General features: G+C 35.8%; 3 protein-coding genes and 1 pseudogene across 4 annotated transcripts; 1 reads left to right on the forward strand and 3 right to left on the reverse strand.

Annotated features, from left to right (window-relative positions):
• Positions 1 to 283: 283 nt before the first annotated feature.
• Positions 284 to 923, forward strand: LOC147407502 (uncharacterized). Its single transcript, XM_086436095.1, has one exon. It carries the CDS (start codon positions 390 to 392, stop codon positions 780 to 782), a length of 393 nt encoding a protein of 130 aa, XP_086292221.1. The 5' UTR covers positions 284 to 389; the 3' UTR covers positions 783 to 923.
• A 3,743-nt stretch (positions 924 to 4,666) lies between these two features.
• On the reverse strand, positions 4,667 to 5,080 carry LOC147407503 (uncharacterized). The gene has a single exon (XM_086432605.1). It carries the CDS (start codon positions 5,078 to 5,080, stop codon positions 4,667 to 4,669), a length of 414 nt encoding a protein of 137 aa, XP_086288731.1.
• Positions 5,081 to 6,476: 1,396 nt separating this feature from the next.
• On the reverse strand, positions 6,477 to 11,494 carry LOC147407504 (disease resistance protein RPP13-like). The gene is made up of 2 exons (XM_086436096.1): positions 8,695 to 11,494; positions 6,477 to 6,880 (listed from the first exon to the last, which is right to left on the reverse strand). Exon 1 carries the CDS (start codon positions 11,416 to 11,418, stop codon positions 8,722 to 8,724), a length of 2,697 nt encoding a protein of 898 aa, XP_086292222.1. The 5' UTR covers positions 11,419 to 11,494; the 3' UTR covers positions 6,477 to 6,880; positions 8,695 to 8,721.
• Positions 11,495 to 14,611: 3,117 nt separating this feature from the next.
• LOC147407505 (disease resistance protein RPP13-like) lies at positions 14,612 to 19,707 on the reverse strand (annotated as a pseudogene). Its single transcript, XR_015176812.1, has 2 exons — positions 16,916 to 19,707; positions 14,612 to 15,111 (listed from the first exon to the last, which is right to left on the reverse strand). The product of XR_015176812.1 is annotated as a disease resistance protein RPP13-like (transcript).
• Positions 19,708 to 22,924: the final 3,217 nt, after the last annotated feature.

Raw genomic sequence — 22,924 nt, forward strand, 5'->3', positions numbered from 1 at the left:
TGAGGTCAATCTTGCGGTCCCTACTCACTCCAACACGATTCAAATTCAAAATCTCGCGATAAATGCCCAGCTTGATAAATTGCAATGCTAATGAATAAAAGGCCGGAGGACTCTTTATAGGAGAAAACATCTGCTACTTCACGAGCTACCAAACTAAATAGCCTTGGAGAATAAACAAATGGATACCTTTCACATCATGTTGACCGAAAGTTACTAGATGTTAAGAAGTGAGATCCACGGCGTCAAAACGCCCAAATCAACATAATTTGGCAGTTGCGTACATACCAAATCTTGCAACGAAAATGTTATTAACTTAGAACATACATGTTGATTGTGTGATTAAATTAAACACCCTTCTCACACTGTAAGGTTTTCACAGAAAGCCATTAATGGCCTATTCAGGGAGACACCAAAACTCATCTATTTTAGATGTATTCAGGTTAAACCCTGTCCCATATCCAGTTCTGATAATTTTAGCTGTAATCTTCATCTTCCTTGGTAACTCTTGGTTCTTCTCCTATGAATCCCTGAAAGAGACCACTGAGGAACAAATAGGTTGGATACTCAAGGCTATTCCTATATTCTTAGTGTTCGCAGTGCGTTGGTTGTCTTCAATAGAGAATCCCGAGCTTCTATTTGCTCGATCACCATATGATCGTCGGTTGAGGACCCACCATCTCCCATCCGAAGGTGCTTCTCCATGGGGTGTGGCTGTTTTGATAGTTCTGCTGCTTGTCATGGTGTCTTACCAATCTACCTTTCTTGATAGTTGGTTTGGTTAAAGGACTAATACTAAGGTGACAATACATGTGTGTTTTATTTGTGAATTATGACTGGTTGGTTGCTTGTATTTGTTAGATGAAATATGAACAAATTATATGATCATATTAATTAGTATTAATAATCTATATTATGAATTGATAGATGATTTTATTTATATGCTTCGTTATTCTTCCATAAATAATTTATTTACGGAGGTTCCCAAAAAGGTTGAATTTTTTTATTTCTCATTTAAGCGAACTATTCAGTTTTTCTGTGAAAATGTTAAATTATCTTTTTGAAATGAAATATTTCACTCATAGCACCAACAACAACAAAAAAAATTAATGTTTCACAGTAAATATTTTCCCTATTTTAGGTTTGTTAAAATGATAGTTTACCATTTACAAAATAAAAATGAATAGTGCCTTGAATTGAGAATTTCATAATTTTCAATGCATATTTTGGTAAAATGACAATATTTTAGTTTACTCAAAGAATAATAGACTAATTTTCGTTAACAATAACAATAAAAAATATTGAGGTTTCCTCTGTTTTTCCTAATGAATATGATATATATATAGGGTCCCGTTCGCCACCCTTAGTTTTACCACACACTTTAACAAACGCGTTTTGTCTTACATGGGTTAGAAGTTTCGGAATGAGCTGATTTTTTGTGAGGATGATCTCTATGGTGAGGAGATCATCCTCACCAAAAATCAGCTCATTCCAAAACTTCTAACCCCATCAAAATTGATTTACAAAAAATGGACGGTCCACGATTTTTCAACGTGTAAACATGGGGCTAAACATTTCGGAATTGGCTGATTTTTGGGGAGGATGATCTTCTAATCATAGAGATCATCCTCACCAAAAATCAGCTCATTCCAAAACTTCTAACCCATGTAAGACAAAAAACGTTTGTTAAAGTGTGTGGTAAAACTTAGGGTGCTGAACATTTCCCATATATATATATATATATATATATATATAGGGGGCGTTCAATGGCCAACTTTTTAGCAAACTTTTTGGCAAAACATTTTTCAAAACATGAGTTAGAGGTTTTGGAATGGGCTGATTTTTGGTGAGGATGATCTCTACGGTGAGGAGATTATCATCACCAAAAATCAGCACATTCCAAAATTTCTAACCCCATCAAAAACAGTTTACAAAAAGTGGACAGTTCACAATTTTTCAGCTTGTAAGCATGGGTTAGAAGTTTTGGAATGGGCTGATTTTTGGTGAGGATGATCTCCTCACCGTAGAGATCATCCTCACCAAAAATCAGCCCATTCCAAAACCTCTAACCCATGTTTTGAAAAATGTTTTGCCAAAAAGTTTGCTAAAAAGTTTGCCCTTGAACGCTACCCATATATATATATATATATATAGGGTCCCTTTCAGCAACAAACATTTTGACAAACATTTTGGCAAAACATTTTTCAAAACATGGGTTAGAGGTTTTGGAATGGGCTGATTTTTGGTGAGGATGATCTCTACGGTGAGGAGATCATCCTCATAAAAAATCAGCCCATTCCAAAACTTCTAGCCCCATGTTAACAGGTTGAAAAATCGTGGACCGTCCATTTTTTGTAAACCATTTTTGATGGGTTAGAAGTTTTGGAATGGGCTGATTTTTGGTGATGATGATCTATTCCCTGTAGAGATCATCCTCACCAAAAATCAGCCCATTCCAAAACCTGTTACCCATATTTTCAAAAATGTTTTGCCAAAATGTTTGTCAAAATGTTTGTTGCTGAACATTTCCCATATATATATATGTATATATGTATATATATATATATATATATATATAATATATATATATATATATATATATATATATAATATATATATATATAGGGTCCCGTTCGCCACCCTTAGTTTTACCACACACTTTAACAACGCGTTTTGTCTTACATGGGTTAGAAGTTTCGGAATGAGCTGATTTTTGGTGAGGATGATCTCTATGGTGAGGAGATCATCCTCACCAAAAATCAGCTCATTCCAAAACTTCTAACCCCATCAAAAATGGTTTACAAAAAATGGACGGTCCACAATTTTTCAACGTGTAAACATGGGGCTGAACATTTCGGAATGGGCTGATTTTTGGGGAGGATGATCTTCTAATCATAGAGATCATCCTCACCAAAAATCAACTCATTCCAAAACTTCTAACCCATGTAGGACAAAAAACGTTTGTTAAAGTGTGTGGTAAAACTTAGGGTGCTGAACATTTCCCATATATATATATATATATATATATATGGGTCCCGTTCGCCACCCTTAGTTTTACCACACACTTTAACAAACGCGTTTTGTCTTACATGGGTTAGAAGTTTTGGAATGAGCTGATTTTTGGTGAGGATGATCTCTATGGTGAGGAGATCATCCTCACCAAAAATCAGCTCATTCCAAAACTTCTAACCCCATCAAAATTGATTTACAAAAAATGGACGGTCCACGATTTTTCAACGTGTAAACATGGGGCTAAACATTTCGGAATGGGCTGATTTTTGGGGAGGATGATCTTCTAATCATAGAGATCATTCTCACCAAAAATCAACTCATTCCAAAACTTCTAACCCATGTAGGACAAAAAACATTTGTTAAAGTGTGTGGTAAAACTAAGGGTACTGAACATTTCCCTATATATATATATATATATATATATTATATATATATATATATATATATATATATATATATATATATATATATATATATAAAAGGAAAAATAAAAGAAAAAAAGGAAAGAGAGTTGTTATTGGCACCCCAACTTTTAATTATTTTACAGTTCAATTAGAAAGAAAAAAATTCAAAAAATTGGTGGGTCACATACTATATAATATAATTTAGAACAAATTTCCATTAAACTTGATTGATTAATTGGTTTGGTTTGATTTTTAAAATAATGAAGGAAAATAATTTAAAATTAGTAAAGGAAAGAAGGGGCATTTAAAATATGTTACATGAAAAAATAAGGGTAAAAATGATAGTTATTTATTTAAAAAAAGAAGATGCAATTGATATTTACGTAAAGGATGAAAGTGATGGAGCCCGGGACTTCAAAAATCTGTGGGGCTCTAATTAAGAGCCGTAAATAGTGATTTGGATCCCCAAGCCTTCAAAATGAAGTCCGGTTGGAGCTTGCTTCGGGGGTTTTATCTCTAAAAATCAGAGTTTTGCAGCACGGTTGGACTTGCTCTTACAGGACCAGATTAGGCTCATTTTCCAGCAAAATTATATAAGACCAGGTCCGTCCTACATCAGTGGTCTGACCTAATAAATATATATCGAATTTAGAATCAGCGTAGCTTCTTCAGTTTTGGTCAAGCTTGTTCGAAGACATCCTAGCACTGGACAATACTAAATAGGGTAAAAAATGGATTGGACTTAATCTGAAATCCGAGTGATCCAAAAATCCAATTTAGTTTATTTGGATCCTTGGAGTAGATTTGGATTTAAAAAAATGGTTAATGCCACTTACCCAACCTGACACGAGTGAGAATATGGTCTTCGTTAGTATGATCCGAATACCAAGTCCAGATTCAAATTTTTTATCCGAATGTGAATATGGATATACTCACATTGGACCTGAGTCGACCCATTTTATTCCCTAATCCTAAATTACCCGACTAGTTCGGCCTGAGTGTTTGCCTAGAGTGAAAATGCTTGTAAGTTGATATAACTTAATTTGGCATTTATGTAGCAAACAAATGGAAAATTTTGGTATTTATGCATAGAATAACAGATAAGTTTGATCTAACAAAACGCTAGAAGACACCTTTTATTTGTACTACGTTGCATGCTTAGATCATACATACATGTTTCCATTACTATCAACTAGTCTCCTATTAGCCATAATAAAGCACTAATTAATATCTAATTTACAAGATTTGGTTACTTAATATGACTTCCACAGATGTCCAAACCAGTCGGAATGAAATGAAGATTGGTAAGAGATCATCACCAGAAGCAGCACAACTAGAAACGCGACGCCCAAAGGTGAACTTCCAGCTCGATGTATTGAATCATGGTCTGGACGTGGAATCCTAAAGATGAACCTCCCATTAACAGAAATAGATTGTACAATTAAGACCAGCATAACGGGCAGCATGAAGAGGAGAAGATGGAAGGTGATGGTAGTTTTGTGCATCTCGACCCTGTAGTCTATGTACTTGGTGAGTGCCAGGAAGAGAATTGTGATGGAGAAGAAAGCGAGCAAAGGGAGTGGAGGAAGAGAGATGGATAAGAGAGTCTGGCTTAACCACCCTTGTACCCACTCTGTACGTCTCCTGTATCTTGAGAACCAACCCATCTTTGTGTACGAGTGCCTAACAGTTTTTGGCAAGTTTTATATATGTTAAAGAACAGAACGAGTTGCATGAATTTAACGATAATCTAATGGATTTTATCACAAGCCGACCTTTCTTTTATAATCATGCCAGCCCAAAAGTTTCGAAACCCATGGAGTCGACTTGAAACTTGGCTGAGTCAAAATTTGATTTTGGTTTGATTCGAAACCAGAATTTGTTCGAACCAAGTGGTCAAGTTAACTTGACAAATCGCAATGTCAGCCCCCTTTCCATGGTCAGGGGCATAGCCAGGATTTTTGGTTAGTGGGTATTGGAATTATAAGGGTGTGAATATAGAAAATTGTCCCTTGGAAAAAGTGGTTTGATTTTGTCTTCCAATTGGTTTAGTCCCACATTGAATAAAAGAAGAGTTAGAATGCAACCCTTACATTACTGATTTTATTAGCGTTGAAGGTTAATAGAGATGGGTCCAAACTCAATCTTAAATACTAATTAAGAAATCCAAAGGTTTTCTAGTGGGGATTTGGGTCCAAGCTCTGAAAATCATTAGAGCATGTGCGCTAGAGAGACAAACAAATGGTTTGATGATCGTTTGGACTACTTTTGCCTATTTCATCCCTTTGTTTTATTGATTTTTGCACTCAAATTTTCACAGCATCCTCTCTCCTTCACGGAATCTAGTCTACGTTTAATTGTATTATTATTGCATTGAGAGAGCACTCAATTTAGTCAAGTTCACTGTAACACTCAATTTGGAGTGCCCTTTTGAAGCGTGGTTGGTTGTATCCTAGAGAGAGGATACTAACAAAATTCACCACTGCAATATACCATGTTAAACAGTGCATCAAACTGTGTGTGGTTCTACATTTGAACAAAAGAAAAAAGAAAGGAGTAATTAGCTTTGACACGTTCACTAAAAAAGAATCCTTTTGTAGCTAGTCATTTATTAGGATAAATTGAGTAGCTCAACATGAGAGGAGAAATGTGCATGTCAAAGCCAACCATATAAGGTAAAGTATTGAAGCCAACCATAATGTCCTCTTTATTTTCTCTCAACTTCAATCAGAGCTCATAATAGGGAAATAGAGGTTTGGTTAATTGTTAACCCCTCCCTTCATCCAACTGATAGCTCTTATTGATGGATTACAGCCGTAGCCAAATGGAGTACATTGATTTACTTCTATGGATAGCTCTTATGCCATTTCTGTTTGACAGAAGTGGAACAACAATCATACAACTCCATGTTGATGTAACATATATGGTAATTGAGAAGAATCAACCAAAACATTAAGAAACATCTTTTGAAAAAGGAAGAGATAATAAAATTTCTTATGTCCCACAATAAGTGCAATACAACCATTGGAATGACTAAATCCACACAAGCAATAAAAACTAAAAGAACAAAAGCAAAACAAACCAGATTAGACAAACAAGGAAGATCTATCCATACAATAATAATGCCATGTGTTGCACATGAGCTCATCAACAATTTCACTCTATCAGCACCCAACCAACCAAGTCTCACTATATTTACAGGGGACTCTAGGCAAGCTTTTCATTCACAACTACGCAGAAACCACCTCTAATGAAAAATGAATGTAGTGAAAACTAGCCAAAGAGAGGGGAGTTCTTATTCTTTGACTATAAGAAATGATGGTCCTTCCATTTGAAAAAGACAAAAATCTTCAAATTAGAATGGGGACTGGCCATAAATTAACTTGGTGCCATGGAAAACAGGACCCATCATGCTAGGCTTGTTGATGCTCTCTGTTAGTGTGGCAACTGACCATATGCCAAAATGCCTGCAACTCAAAAGCAAAATAGGTGGCATGACAAGATATAATGGGAAGCTGAACAGTAACAACTTGAATTCATATAAAAATGGATAATGGAAGTAGGCAACACTGTAAAAGGGGAAAGGGTACAATCTCTTGGAGTGCTTTAGAGTTTAAACCATAGCTACACAAAAATAAATCCTTCATCTTTTTCATCTTATGAGCCTTTACAACCGAACCTTTTTTCTTTTGTTTTTCAAATAAGAAATAGACAATAGTTTGTTTATCTATGTTTTCCCCAATGTAGTCGTGGTATTAACTCCTCCAATTACTAAAATGTTCTCAGCTTCTGAAAAGTCGGAGAAAAGGAGCATCACATGTAGCACAATAACACCCAATACATTACAAGAAGAAAAATGATATAGACTTGCATCATACATAACCATGTAATCATCATGTGTCTTCAGATATTTTCTCTAGGAATATTGTGAAGGGAGGTATAGAGTTTCTATGGACCAAGTTTAACTAACAATTTTTGAAGAGTTTCACATGAGTTGGACTGAGAGACACTGCTGCTCCTTAGTGATATAGATTCCGAATGGAAGGGTACTTGTAATATTAAATCATTGTTCATTCAGAGAAAATTTGTATATTTTCTAATCTCCTACTTTCAATTGTTTTGCGCTGTCCCATATCAATGAAAAGCAGAACTTTACTCAAGGCATTCCAAGACAATAGAATCAACATAATCACACCAAATCTATACTCTCATTTGATAATTGGATTATATGTTTGAACAAATCTTCACAAACAGATCTTCACAAACAGAATATGCAAAGGACTAATATGTAATGCCACTTGAAAACTATCATCTTAAGAATGTTCTGAGGCTAGTTTAAATCAAATCAAACGAAGATCAAATTGGGTAATAACATTGTATGATTTTCGTATATATGAACTAGCAATGCATTTTATGACCAGCAATAGCCATTGAATCAATCGTCCATCCATTAATGTTAGTATTTTTAGGTTTGGACGGACAGCAGAAACCATAGCACTTGGTTGAAGAGATTTCAAAACAGTAGGAGTTCGTTGGCTAAGCTTAGCAATATAGGGGAGAGAATGAAGGCTTAAACATACATTTACTGTAGCAATGGAGGATTATCAACATTTAGAGAGTAAAAGAGGAGAGCTGCTATTGGCACCCCAACTTTTACTTATTATACCCAAATTGAAATATAAGTATAAATAAATCAATGATTAAGGATAAGTAAAAGTTTGGGTGTCAATAGGAACTCTTTCTCAAATTTTATTTTATTTATAGATTTCTATTTGTTAGATTTAGGATTTTATGTAGGCCTAATCCTAATTGTAACAAATATTATTGTAATTGTTTTAATGTGTTATAACTATTAGAGATGTTATCCTATGTATCTCTTCTAACCAATCTAATTAACTTACCACATCAGCTCATGGTTGTTGAGAATCTGTTTTCATAGTTGTAACTGAACTATGTAATCCAAAACCTTCCATTGAATGTTATGTAAGTGCCACTGTGCTCCAGCTCATGGGCATGGTGAACAACTTCACCAAACCTCTTCATTTTCATAAAGTCATCAATAACGCTTTGTAATGTTGAAATAATAATGTGAACCAAACTTTTGTAATGTTTGAATGGTGTGTTTTAATGATTTAATCTTTAATTAGGGTGTGATAAATAATTTAAGAAATTGGATAGTAATAATTTAAATTTGGGGTGCCAATAGCAGCACTAAAATAGAAACAGAAACATATAATAGACAAGAATGTGTGTGTGCGCGTTTGTGAGAGAGAGGACTAACCAACATGAGATGATTTCACTGAATTCTTCAATAATTTGTGACTTTGATGGAAGATGCACGTCGGATTTTATAGAAATCCTCCCCTCCTCTTCCAACCCTGTTTTCAAAATCTTTTGGCATTCTTCTGATCTTCAATTCTCGGAGTGGAACAATGGATTTCAATCCTTGAGGAATCATGTTCAATTTCATGCAACAATCAATCTCTAGACAACAAAGATTTGGAATTGCTCCTTCCTCCACCCTCCACTCCTGTAGTTCATACAATGATTGAAGTTGTAGAACTTGGAGTCGAGGAAACCCTCCCTCAGTGCAGCACATTTGCTTTCCCACATATGATTGATTTTGTAAGTGGAGGACCCTTAGGCTTCTGAGCTTCTCTAATGTTGCCATCAGATCTTGCACTGAATTGGAGCCCTTCAAACACAAGGAAGTGAGGTGTTGTGGCAAATCATGTGGCTCTGGTAACATTTCTATCTTCCCGCACAATATCAAATGACGGAGATTATGACACTTGGAAAGTGGTATTAGTGTTGGGAATGTTTCTTCTGTTTCCAATCTCAAAGATCGAAGGCTACTCAATCTGGAAATAGAGTCAGAGAATCTATTTCCATGCGACCCTGATATACGTCTTACATCCAATTCTCGGAGATTGATCAAATTGACTGAATCATTTTGCATCCAGATATCGGCATCTATATACTCTAGTGTTTGGAGGTTTATTAAAGTGTCAATTTGCAACCGAGCATGAGAAGATGCTAAGCGTATCAACTGTAGATGTCTTAATTGTTTCATCTGACGTATTACATTAGGTACTTGTATGAGAGATTTGCTCACCCTTAGATCTAAAGTTTGTAGCCTCTGCAACTTGCCAATGGACTGTGGAAGATCTTTCAATCCAGTGCCCTTTAATCCCAAGTACTTCAAATGAATCAGTTTTCCTACGCCATCATGTAATTTGTGTAATGCGAAATTCTCAAGATCAAGCACCCTCAATAGTTTGAAATCTGAGTAAATGAATTCCAACTGGTCGATTTGGAGAGGGCCTTCATGATCTTTGTCAAAGAATGAAAGTGACCGTAGTTGTGGATTACAATGGTTAAGAGAAACGTACCGCTGAATCCCAGAATGGATGGCATGTCGACGTGATTTAGCCGAGGGTTCATAATTTCTATAATTTGTACAAATATCAAGAAAATTTTCCTCCCTCGCCTTTGAGATAGAGAGATCTCTTAAAATATCATGAATGCGACAAGTTTCAACTCTCAACCCATCCCAACTCCATTCCGCCACTTGAATCATGCATCCATCGATCAGTTCTTTCAAGTAATCCTCAGCTACATCCTCCATTATTTGGTGTTCCCGTGGTATGAACCCTTCAGCCACCCACAACTGGATTAATTTCTTGCAGGAGATCTCCAAGTCTTCCGGAAAGAGGCCCACAGAGAGAAAGCATAACTTCAATTCAAATCGCAACTCATTATAACTTAAAGCAAATATTTCCTTGACTTGATTGTCTTTCATTAAGTGTGCATCGATGTGCTCAGCCACTCTTTGCCACTCGTCCGGTCCCTTTTTCCACAGCAGTCCTCCTAATACAACAATAGCTAATGGCAAACCATCACATTTTTCGACCATCTTTCTACCTAAAGTCTCCAAATCTTGAGGATAAGAAGTTGCACCAACATTGCTTGGAAATGCTTTCTTGCAAAAAAGATCCCAACTCTGCTCTTTGTTTAGAAGTGGGAGCAGGTGGGGAGGAGTCTCACGATCGGCGCATGAAGCAACTTCCATGTTGCGAGTTGTAAGAATTACTCTACTCCCATTCCTTCCGTCTGGTAAAGCATTCCTCACACTTTTCCAAACTTTTTCGCTCCATATATCGTCAATTACCAACAAGTATCGATGGTTATGCAAAAACACATTAAGCTTACGCTCCAAGTCTTCCACTTCCATCCTTTCCATCTTCTCAAACTCCTCTCTAGTGGGTTCCCGAAAAGACTTAATGATTTTCTGTAAAAGATCTTTGGTATTATACTCATTCGATACATATATCCAACCACAATAATCAAAATGGGTTTTAACATCACCAAAATGGTAAAGTTTTCTGGCGAGAGTTGTCTTCCCTAATCCACCCATGCCTACTATCGATATCACACAGCGCCAAGGCTCTCCATTGACCAATTGTGCCATTAACTTCTTTACATCATCCTCAAAGCCCACTACAAAATCATCCTCATCGTAGCCATACGGGGAGGACCTTCTGAGCTGCAACTTTTCATTTGTTTTTGCCCCTTCTCTTCCAACTCCAACTCCAACATTTTTTATGCCGTAGTTTGCAAGACTGGTAGAGATTTCCTGGATTTTATTAAGGATATCGTTTGTATTGTTGCCAATATCGTACAGATATACCCCTTCGTTAATTATGCAAACGCACCTCTTGATAAAGCCCACAAATCCCCCATGGTCCTCTTCTTCTTCTACTTTAAGGATGAAATTTTCGATTAAGTCCTCTGCATCATAAGCAACCTCTCGGATTTGAGACACCCAGTTTCGCACTCTCGGGTCTCCTTGCTTTGCATCAGCATCTTTCAGGAAGCACTTCATTGTTGCCAGTTCACTTTGCAGCCGCTCGACTTGATTGCGTGCCCCGTATAGGATACCTGCTTCGCTAATGAGGAAGTCACCAAGCCTTCCTATCACATACGAAACGACGGCGTCTGCCATTTCTCTAACTTTTCTTCCCTTCCTCTTCACAATCTAACGTGCTAAACCTATTTGGAATTTTGGAATCTCATTTCTCGGACAACTTTACCAAAAGTCAACCATTGAGGTGTTTTTATTGTTGTGTAATTTGGACGGTAAAAAATTCGATAATATAATTATGTTCCTATACATTTATTTTCTTAGTGGATTTTACTGTAGTGAAATGCTTCTCTAACAGTGACAAGTAGTAAATGATCAAAATATAAAATCTCTACCTGTGACGATGGACCTACGATATCTTTATTAAAGATATTTCCCTTACTAACTGTTGTAAGATTTCAAATCTTAAAAAGCTCGTTGAATTCAAATGGATTACCCCAATCTTTTATATTTCTTGGAAAAACTTACTTAAAAAAATAATTTATTTTGAATTTGATCTAAATTTTTAAAAATAAATATTTATCAAACTCTCAAATTTTAAATTAAAATTCAACTGTAAAACTTGACTTTTTTTTTTATCAAAGTGTATAGGATGTTGTCCTCTACAGTCCTGTTGGTATTAGATCAAGTATTTGGATTCTACAAGGTAAAATCAACTACCCTTAGTAAGATTTAAAATCTCACTAAGGTAGTAAGACTAGTCTGCACTCTAATTTAGCCTATTTTCTTTGTGTAAGAAAAGACAGAGAGAGCAGCCACCTACCTGAGTGGACTCCAGCTGGAATTTGAAAGATGTTTGACTCCTTAGATAGCTAAAGAATATCGTGTTTTCCAACCGAATAATACTTTAAGTTTAAAAAATACGTTTAATTCGATTTCGCATAAAAAACTGAATTTTACCGAATCAATCACTTGATTCGTAATAATTTCATTCAAAAATACAAAAAAAATTCGTGATTTTTTTACGAATTAAATGGTTGATTGCTATCAAAGGGATGGGAGTGGACCCTCCCTCGTGCTATTTGCTCTTTTTTTTTTTTTTTCTCTTACAGTGCCTGTAGTTTGTTCAGAAGGTTAAAAGGCATCACATCATATAAAAATCAAATCCTATTTGTTGAAATATTAGAGTTCGATGACCGTTTTACTTAAAAATACTTCCATCAACATAAAAATGAAGTTTTGTTTTAATAAAGTTGTTACTGCCACCAGGGGGTGCCAGGATTTTTCTATTGTGAGGGCAAATTATGATTAGTTGTATAATGAAGATGAATGATTTTAAGAAGAAATTAAGAGGTTTTTACTTAAAAGTTGTAGAAAATGATATCTAGGTCATTTCTAATTAATATTTGAAAAGTCTTAGTCAAGAAACAATGTCATCAACAAAAAATTGAAGAGATGAGGGAATGGGGACAAATGGGGCATGTTATTCATATTTTCAAATAAAAGTTTAACCTCACATTGAGGCTCTCCGTCAAATGGACAGTTGGGATGATATAGGTTTTCAAGAAAAATGTACCCTTATAAAATAAAATAAAAATTGTATTAGTTCATAGGCGATCAGGATTGATTTTTAAGAAATATTCGTTATTCCTCTTATCTCAATTGTTTGTTTGATGGAGGAATTGGAATCTAACGTTTTCAAAAATGATAAAATAAAAAATGAAAGTGACGTAATTGTCCATAGGCAAATTTGTGACTTATAATCCAAGACATTTAATGTATTTTTGGATGTGTGGTTCGATTCGAATCATCCAACTAATTAAAAAAGTATTTTGGTGAAGCTTATAAAACATTAATAAGATAGAGACAGGAAGAGAATTGTGATGGAGAAGAAAGCGAGCAAAGGGAGTGGAGGAAGAGAGATGGATAAGAGAGTCTGGCTTAACCACCCTTGTACCCACTCTGTACGTCTCCTGTATCTTGAGAACCAACCCATCTTTGTGTACGAGTGCCTAACAGTTTTTGGTATGTTTTATATATGTTAAAGAACAGAACGAGTTGCATGAATTTAACAATAATCTAATGGATTTTATCACAAGCCGACCTTTCTTTTATAATCATGCCAGCCCAAAAGTTTCAATACCCATGGAGTCGACTTGAAACTTGGCTGAGTCAAAATTTGATTTTGGTTTGATTCAAAACCAGAATTTGTTCGAACCAAGTGGTCAAGTTAACTTGACAAATCGCAATGTCAGCCCCCTCTCCATGGTCAGGGGCATAGCCAGGATTTTTGGTTAGTGGGTATTGGAATTATAAGGGTGTGACTATAGAAAATTGTCCCTTGGAAAAAGTGGTTTGATTTTGTCTTCCAATTGGTTTAGTCCCACATTGAATAAAAGAAGAGTTAGAATGCAACCCTTATATTGCTGATTTTATTAGCGTTGAAGGTTAATAGAGATGGGTCCCAATTAAATCTTAATTAGTGTTCAGTCTTAAATACTAATTAAGAAATCCAAAGGTTTTCCAGTGGGGATATTTGGATTTCTAGTGGGAATTTGGGTCCAAGCTCCAAAAATCATTAGAACATGTGCGCTAGAGAGACAAACAAATGGTTTGATGATCGTTTGGACTACTTTTACCTATTTCATTCCACTGTTTTCTTGATTTTTTGCACTCACAGCATCCTCTCTCCTTCACGGAATCTAGTCTACGTTTAATTGTATTATTATTGCATTGAGAGAGCACTCAATTTAGTCAAATTCACTGTAACACTCAATTTGGAGTGCCCCTTTGAAGCTGTGTGGTTGTATCCTAGTGAGAGGATACTAACAAAATTCACCACTGCAATATACCATGTTAAACAGTGCATCAAACTGTGCGTGGTGGTTCTTCATTTGAACAAAAGAAAAAGGAAAAAAAGATAGGAGTAATTAGCTTTGACACGTTCACTAAAAAAGAATCCTTTTGTAGCTAGTCATTTATTAGGATAAATTGAGTAGCTCAACATGAGAGGAGAAATGTGCATGTCAAAGCCAACCATATAAGGTAAAGTATTGAAGCCAACCATAATGTCCTCTTTATTTTCTCTCAACTTCAATCAGAGCTCATAATAGGGAAGTAGAGGTTTGGTTAATTGGTAACCCCTGCCTTCATCCAACTGATAGCTCTTATTGATGGATGACAGCCATAGCCAAATGGAGTACATTGATTTACTTCTATGGATAGCTCTTATGCCATTTCTGTTTGACAGAAGTGGAACAACAATCATACAACTCCATGTTGATGTAACATATATGGTACTTGAGAAGAATCAACCAAAACATTAAGAAACATCTTTTGAAAAAGGAAGAGATGATAAAATTTCTTATTTCCCACAATAAGTGCAATACAACCATTGGAATGACTTAATCCACACAAGCAATAAAAACTAAAAGAACAAAAGCAAAACAAACCAGATTAGACAAACAAGGAAGACCTATCCATACTACAATAATGCCATGTGTTGCACATGAGCTCATCAACAATTTCACTCTATCAACACCCAACCAACCAAGTCTCACTATATTTACAGGGGACTCTAGGCAAGCTTTTCATTCACAACTACTCAGAAACCACCTCTAATGAAAAATGAATGTAGTGAAAACTAGCCAAAGAGAAGGGAGTTCTAATTCTTTGACTGTAAGAAATGATGGTCCTTCCATTTGAAAAAGACACAAAAATCTTCAAATTAGAATGGGGACTGGCCATAAATTAACTTGGTGCCATGGAAAACAGGACCCGCTTGCCTCATCGATGCTCTCTGTTAGCGTGGCAACTGACCACATGCCAAAATGCCTGCAACTCAAAAACAAAATAGGAGGCATGACAAGATATAATGGGAAGCTGAACAGTAACAACTTGAATTCATATAAAAATGGATAATGGAAGTAGGCAACACTGTAAAAGGGGAAAGGGTACAATCTCTTGGAGTGCTTTAGAGTTTAAACCATAGCTACACAAAAAGAAATCCTCCATATTTTTCATCTTACGAGCCTTTACATCCAAACCTTTTTTCTTTTGTTTTTCAAATAAGAAATAGACAATAGTTTATCTATGTTTTCCCCAATGTAGTCGTGGTATTAACTCCTCCAATTACTAAAATGTTCTCAGCTTCTGAAAAGTCGGAGAAAGGAGCATCACATGTAGCACAATAACACCCAATAAATTACAAGAAGAAAAATGACAGAGACTTGCACCGTACATAACCATGTAATCATCATGTGTCTTCAGATATTTTCTCTAGGAATATTGTGAAAGGAGGTATAGAGTTTCTATGGACCAAGTTTAACTAACAATTTGTGAAGAGTTTGACATGAGTTGGACTGAGAGACACTGCTGCTCCTTAGTGATATAGATTCCGAATGGAAGGTTCCTTGTAATATTAAATCGTTGTTCATTCAGAGAATTTGTATATTTTCTAGTCTCCTACTTTCAATTGTTTTGCACTGTCCCATATCAATGAAAAGCAGAACTTTACTCAAGGCATTCCAAGACAATGGAATCAACATAATCACTCCAAATCTATACTCTCATTTGATAATTGGACTATGTGTAAACAAATCTTCACAAACAGAATATGCAAAGGACTAGTATGTAATGCTACTTGAAAACTATCATCTTAAGAATGTTCTGAGGCTAGTTTAAATCAAGTCAACGAAGATCAAATTGGGCAATAATATTGTATGATTTTCGTATATATGAATTAGCAATGCATTTTATGACCAGCAATAGCCATTGAATCAACCGTCCATCCATTAAAGTTAGTATTTTTAGGTTTGGATGGACAGTAGAAACCATAGCACTTGGTTGAAGATGCACCTTACAAGAGATTTCAAAACAGTAGGGGTTCGTTGGCTAAGCTTAGCGATATAGGGGAGAGAATGAAGGCTTAAACATACATTTACTGTGGCAAAGGAGGATTATCAGCATTTAGAAAGTAAAAGAAGAGAGCTGCTATTGGCACCCCAACTTTTACTTATTATACCCCAATTAAAATATAAAAATAAATAAATCAATGATTAAGGATAAGTAAAAGTTTGGATGTCAATACGAACTCTTTCTCAATTTTTATTTTATTTATAGATTTCTATTTGTTAGATTTAGGATTTTATGTAGGCCTAGTCCTAATTGTAACAAATGTTATTGCAATTTTTTAATGTGTTATAACTATTAGAGATGTTGTCCTATGTATCTCTTCTAACCAATCTAATTAACTTGCCACATCAGGTCATGGTTGTTAAGGAATCTGTTTTCACAGTTGTAACTGAACTATATAATCCAGAACCTTCCATTGAATCTTATATAAGTGCCACTGTGCTCCAGCTCAGGGGCATGGTGAACAACTTCACCAAACCTCTTCATTTTCATAAAGTCATCAATAACGCTTTGTAATGTTGAAATAATAACATGAACCAAACTTTTGTAATGTTTGAATGGTGTGTTTTAATGATTTAATCTTTAGTTAGGGTGTGATAAATAATTTAAGAAATTGGAGAGTAATAATTTAAACTTGGAGTGCCAATAGCAGCTCTAAAAAAGAAACAGAAATATATAATAGACAAGAATGTGCGTGCATGCGTTTGTGAGAGAGAGGACTAACCAACATGAGATGATTTCACTGACTTCTTCAATAATTTGTGACTTTGATGGAAGATGCACGTCGGATTTTATAGAAATCCTCCCCTCCTCTTCCAACCCTGTTCTCAAATTCTTTTGGCATTCTTCTGATCTTCAATTCTTGTAGTGGAACAATGGATTTCAATCCTTGAGGAATCATGTTCAATTTCATGCAACAATCAATCTCTAGATGGCAAAGATTTGGAATTGCTCCTTCCTCCACCCTCCACTCCTGTAGTTCATACAATGATTGAAGTTGTAGAACTCGGAGTTGAGGAAACCCTCCCTCAGTGCAGCACATTTGCTTTCCCACATATGATTGATTTTGTAAGTGGAGGACCTTTAGACTTCTGAGCTTCTCTAATGTTGCCATCAGATCTTGCACTAAATTGGAGCCCTTCAAACACAAGGAAGTGAGGTGTTGTGGCAAATCATGTGGCTCTGGTAACATTTCTATCTTCCCGCACAATATCAAATGACGGAGATAATGACACTTGGAAAGTGGTATTAGCGTTGGGAATGTTTCTTCTGTTTCCAATCTCAAAGATCTAAGGCTACTCAATCTGGCAATATAGTCAGAGAATCTCTTTCCATGCGACCCTGATATACGTCTTACATCCAATTCTCGGAGATTGGTCAAATTGACTGAATCATTTTGCATCCAGATGTCAGCATCTATATACTCTAGTGTTTGGAGGTTTATTAAAGTGTCAATTTGCAACCGGGCATGAGAAGATGCTAAGCGTATCAACTGTAGATGTCTTAATTGTTTCATCTGACATATTACGTTAGGTACTTGTATGAGAGATTCGCTCACCCTTAGATCTAAAGTTTGTAGCCTCTGCAACTTGCCAATGGACTGTGGAAGATCTTTCAATCCAGTGCCCTTTAATCCCAAGTACTTCAAATGAATCAGTTTTCCTATGCCATCATGTAATTTGTGTAATGCGAAATTCTCAAGATCAAGCACCCTCAATAGTTTGAAATCTGAGTAAATGAATTCCAACTGATCGATTTGGAGAGGGCCTTCACGATCTTGATCAAAGAATGAAAGTGAACGTAGGCGTGGTTGTGAAAAATGATATCTACGAGAAATGTACTGCTGAATACCATAATGGATGGCATGTCGACGTTCTTTCCTCAAGGGAATATCTGTAGAATTTGGATATATACTAAGAAAATTTCCCTCCGCTGCCTTTGAGATAGAGAAACCTCTTACAAGATCATGAATGCGACAAGTTTCAACTGTCAACCCATCCCAACTCCTTTGCGCCACTTGAATCATGCTTCTATCAATCAGTTCTTTCAAGTAATCCCTGGCTACATCCTCCATTATTTCTTGTTCCTGTGGTATGAACCCTTCCGCGACCCACAACTGGATTGATTTCTTGCAGGAGATCTCCAAGTCTTCTGGAAAGCGGCCCAAGAAGAGAAAGCATAGCTTCAATTCAAAAGACAACTCCTCGTAACTTAAAGCTAATATTATTTCAATGACTGAAAGGTGTTTTTCAATGTGTTCATCAATGTGGTCAATTACTCTTTGCCACTCGTGCGGTTCCTTTCTCAACAGCAGTCTTCCTAGTTAAATAATAGATAACGGGAAACCGCCACATTTAATGGCCATCTTTCTACCCAAAGTCTTCAAATCTTGAGGATAATAACTTGCACCAACATTGCTTGGAAATGCTTTCTGGCAAAAAAGATTCCAACTCTGCTCTGTATCTAGAGGTGGGAGGTTGTAGGGAGGAGTCTCAGAATCAGCACATGAAGCAACATCAATAAGGCGAGTAGTAAGAATTACTCTACTCCCATTCCGTCTGTCTGGCAAAGCACTCTTCACACTTTGCCAAACTTGTATGTTCTGTATATCATCAATCACCAACAAGTATCGATAGTGAAGTAAAATCGCATTAAGTTTGTGCTCCAACTCTTTCACTTCCATCCTTTGCATCATCTCAAACTCCTCTTTAGTGGGTTCCCGAAAAGACTTGATGATTTTCTGAAAAAGATCTTTGGTTCCACCATGCACTCGCGATACATTAATCCAAGCACAATAATTAAAATGGGCTTTAACATCACTACAATTATTAAGTTTTCTGGCGAGAGTTGTTTTACCTAATGCAGCCGTACCTACTATCGATATCACACAGCGCTGTGACACTCCGTTGACCAGTTGTGCCACCAACTTGTTTACATGATCCTTAAAGCCAACAACAACATCACCATCATCATCATCATGGCTATACAAGGAAGAATTTCTGAGCTGTTCCAAGGTTTCATATGTAGAACTTGTTGCCCCTTCTCCTCCTCCTCCAAGTCCAATCATTTGGATGCCGTAGTTCTCAAAACTAAGAAAGATCTCCTGGATTTTAGTTCGGATCTTCTGCAGATTGCTTCCTAACTGGTACAGATATGTCCGTTGCTTAATGATGGAAGAGTGCCTCTTGATAAACCCCACAAATCCCCTTCTTCTCTGAGTCCCGTTCCGATCATCTTCTACTACTTTTAGGAGGATGAAGATGTCAATTTGGTCACTAACCAGTCTTCTTTATGCTTTGCATCCGCGTCTTTCAGGAAACACCTTATTGTTATCAGTTCACTATGCAACCACTCGACTTGCTTGCGTACCCCGTATAGGATACCTACTTCGCTAATGAGAAAGTCACCAAGCCTTCCTATCACAAACGAAACGATAGTCTCTGCCATTTCTCAACCTTTTTTTCCTTCGTTTTCACAGGAATAAGTGATAAACCTAGTTTCATCTTCCGACCTACTTTCACAACAGCCACATGGAATAATAAACTTTAAAGCGGTAAGCTCGCTTCAAAATTTTGAAGAATCCCTCTTCGTTATCAGCCACGTGGCGTTTTGAATTTTGTGGACGCCCCCTACAAGACATAATGGCAATCTCCCACTACAACCATAATGTTAAAATGACTCAGGCTGGAACTTCATAGTCATACCATACCTCTTAATGTGAAATGTATGGAATTATAGATACTTTTCATCAAAATACAAGTGAAAAAGCATTTAAAATTTCTATTCTCTTTCATGTCAAAAAGTGTGATATGAGGTTCCTGCTTGAGTCACTTCAGCATGACTCATTAAAAAGAAGAATCGTGATTTTCTTATAATCCCACACCACGCCTCTCAATGTGGCATGGGTTAGAATCATATATTTTTTTTCGAATTATACATATATGCAATTGTATATCCCGAAAAAAAAATCTATGATTCAAATCTATGCCACATCATGGGGTGTGTTTCAAAGGAGGGCGTCAAAAAATCATTTTTCTGATATCCCCTGCTGACATATGCTCCCTAACATGACGTGCTAAAATCATAAATCTTTTTCTTAAGATACACAACTGCACATATTTATGGAGATGCATAGTTGTGTACCCGAGGAAAATCTATGGTTCTAACCCATGCCATGTCAAGGAGCATATGTCAAAGAAGGCATCAGAAAATCCTAAACTCATTAAAAAAAGAATAATTTTAAGACTTGGTCAGAGGTGTTAAAATGATCGGTCACCCAATTTTCATATTTAAAATTAAAATTAAAATTAATTTTTTTTTCTTTTTATCTCAAAGTTCATAGAATTTTTTCTCTTTCAATCCTATTGCATGATGCCACAAGGCCATGCGGCCTGGCAAGTTCCCTTGCCAACCTAGGGAAAGTGTCATTGTTTTAATAGAGCACCCCCACCCCCCCGCGCGCGCGCGCGCCTAAGTTCCTAATCTGTAAGCTCAACTGTTACCTCATACAGTAACCTTTTTATCCTTTGGAAAAAAAAAAAAAACTCATTTTCGTTTTAATTTTTGTAATAAATAAATAGGACAATCCCCTAACTAAGGATTAATGATAAATTGACTCAGTAAAAATCATAGTGACGAAGTTGTGATTCGAAAATAATTCGACAAAGGAAATTTTCGAAAAAACTCATTGACGTAGCATGTGTAAGCATGACAAATTTTTTCTCTTCGGATGCAGTTGTGTATCCCAAAAGAAAAAAATCTATTATTCTTGCAGATGCCACATTAATGAGTTTTTGAGTTATTCCATCAGGTTGAGTTAGAAAATCAACCCTCAATAACGGTGGGTCCCATGCATGAATAGCATAGCTAACAAAATTGGGAAAACGGAATCCCAGCTGGAATTCCTCACTCCCACGTCTCTCATTACCTCATAATCTTTAGAAAAATGCTTTCCTCATAAACTTGGTAAGATTTCAAATCTCACTAAGGATCGTTCGGCCCACGTGACTTACCACATTAGCCATCCAACACCACAGCATTCTAAATTTTATAGAAAAACTCAAATTCCAATAATAATAATAATACTGTTTTGAGCATCATCAAAGGTATATTGACAAACTGGCGGCAATCAAACACCCAAATTTAAAACTAAGTTCAACTTCTTGTTTTTTTAATTTCATTTTCAAAGTTCTTAAAATCTCTTCCTCTACATCCAATGACATCGGATCATGTTTTTGGATGTCATGATGTGAGCTCAAAACCCTTAAAAATATTTTAAAATCTTTCTAACTTAGTCAAACTAGATTGACTCGTAACTCTAGTACGAGAAAAAATTAATCTCTCTCTCTCTCTTAGTCATGTAATCATGATCTCAAGGTACTCTATCTCTGTCAAGAACACTACAAGTTCTTCAAAATTTCAAGGCCCAATAAATAAAAATTATTCTCATACACAACAAAGATCGAACATGAACAAATTAAAATATAGATCAATTAGAAATCATATTTTAAAGGATATTTATTGTCATTATTTTTTAAATTATAAAAATATATATATTATGATAATGAAATATTGAAAAATTATGACAATGAGATATTTATTATTCTTAATTAGTATTTAAGACTGAATTTTGTAATACATATTGAAAAACATGTAGACTATTTGACAATAAAAAATATAGATGAACCTACGTCATAAATGTTGGACAAACAATATAATGGAAGATAATCTGGTTAAGGGTTTCCACCATAAGATTAAGGAAAATCCAATTCAGGATATGTAAAATAATTTTTATTGTGGCCAAATAGACCTTTGAGAAAAGTAGTTTGGAATTACAAATGGTGAAGACAATACGTGGAATGGACTATAGTAATTAGGATGGGTGGTTAAGGAAGCTTGAACATAGGGCAAAGCTACCCATAGTCGTGCTTCACCCTCTCAAATTTATAACATGGAGCAAAGAAGATGAAAGCAATGTTTTAAAATGTTCTATTATGATACATCTTATTGTGATATGTATTAGCATTGGTGAAAGAAAATACGAAAAGGTGAAAAGGAAAAGCAGGGGATGTGTATTTGTGAACATCAAATTTGATATCCATTTTGGCACAATTTGGTTAATTGATGAATTGACCGAGTTGAGGTGTTCCACTTCCACCAAGCCAAATGATGTAGTACGAGGAGCTCGACAGAGTCAAGAGACTGTCAGGTCAAATGGTTAAAAATATTAATTAGAAATCCGACTAAGTCGATCCAAGTGGTTCAGTTTATTAACTAAAAACTTGGTTGAATCTAGGGACCACCAAGTCAAGCAATTTAGTTTATAATTATGTTACGTAGTTTGTTGGTTTGCTCAATTCAAATTCAGATTCGAGGTTTGCCACTTTAGAATGAATCCATTTCGCAGGGGTAGGTACAGATAATTCGCTTCTTAGCTCGCTTTGGTTCCTTAGATCTGCTCGGTTCCCTTCTGCATATATATAATTTAAGTATACAAGTTATAAGTTCAATTATAATGTTAAAAAATTCTACATTAAATAAAAACAAATTAACATAATAATCCAAATTCAAATATAACCAATGAAAAAAATATAATAAATTGATTTGATTCATCGAACCAATTAAAAAATTGTTTAGTTCACCGAACCCAATGAAAATTCAGTAGGTCTGTGGTTCACTTGATTTTATAAACGCAATACAAACCATACCGTGAACTGGTTCGGTTCGTATGAGT

This window comes from Akebia trifoliata, chromosome 3 (assembly GCF_017979445.1).
Source record: "Akebia trifoliata isolate Shusen 1 chromosome 3, ASM1797944v1, whole genome shotgun sequence".
Classification (NCBI taxonomy): domain Eukaryota; kingdom Viridiplantae; phylum Streptophyta; class Magnoliopsida; order Ranunculales; family Lardizabalaceae; genus Akebia; species Akebia trifoliata.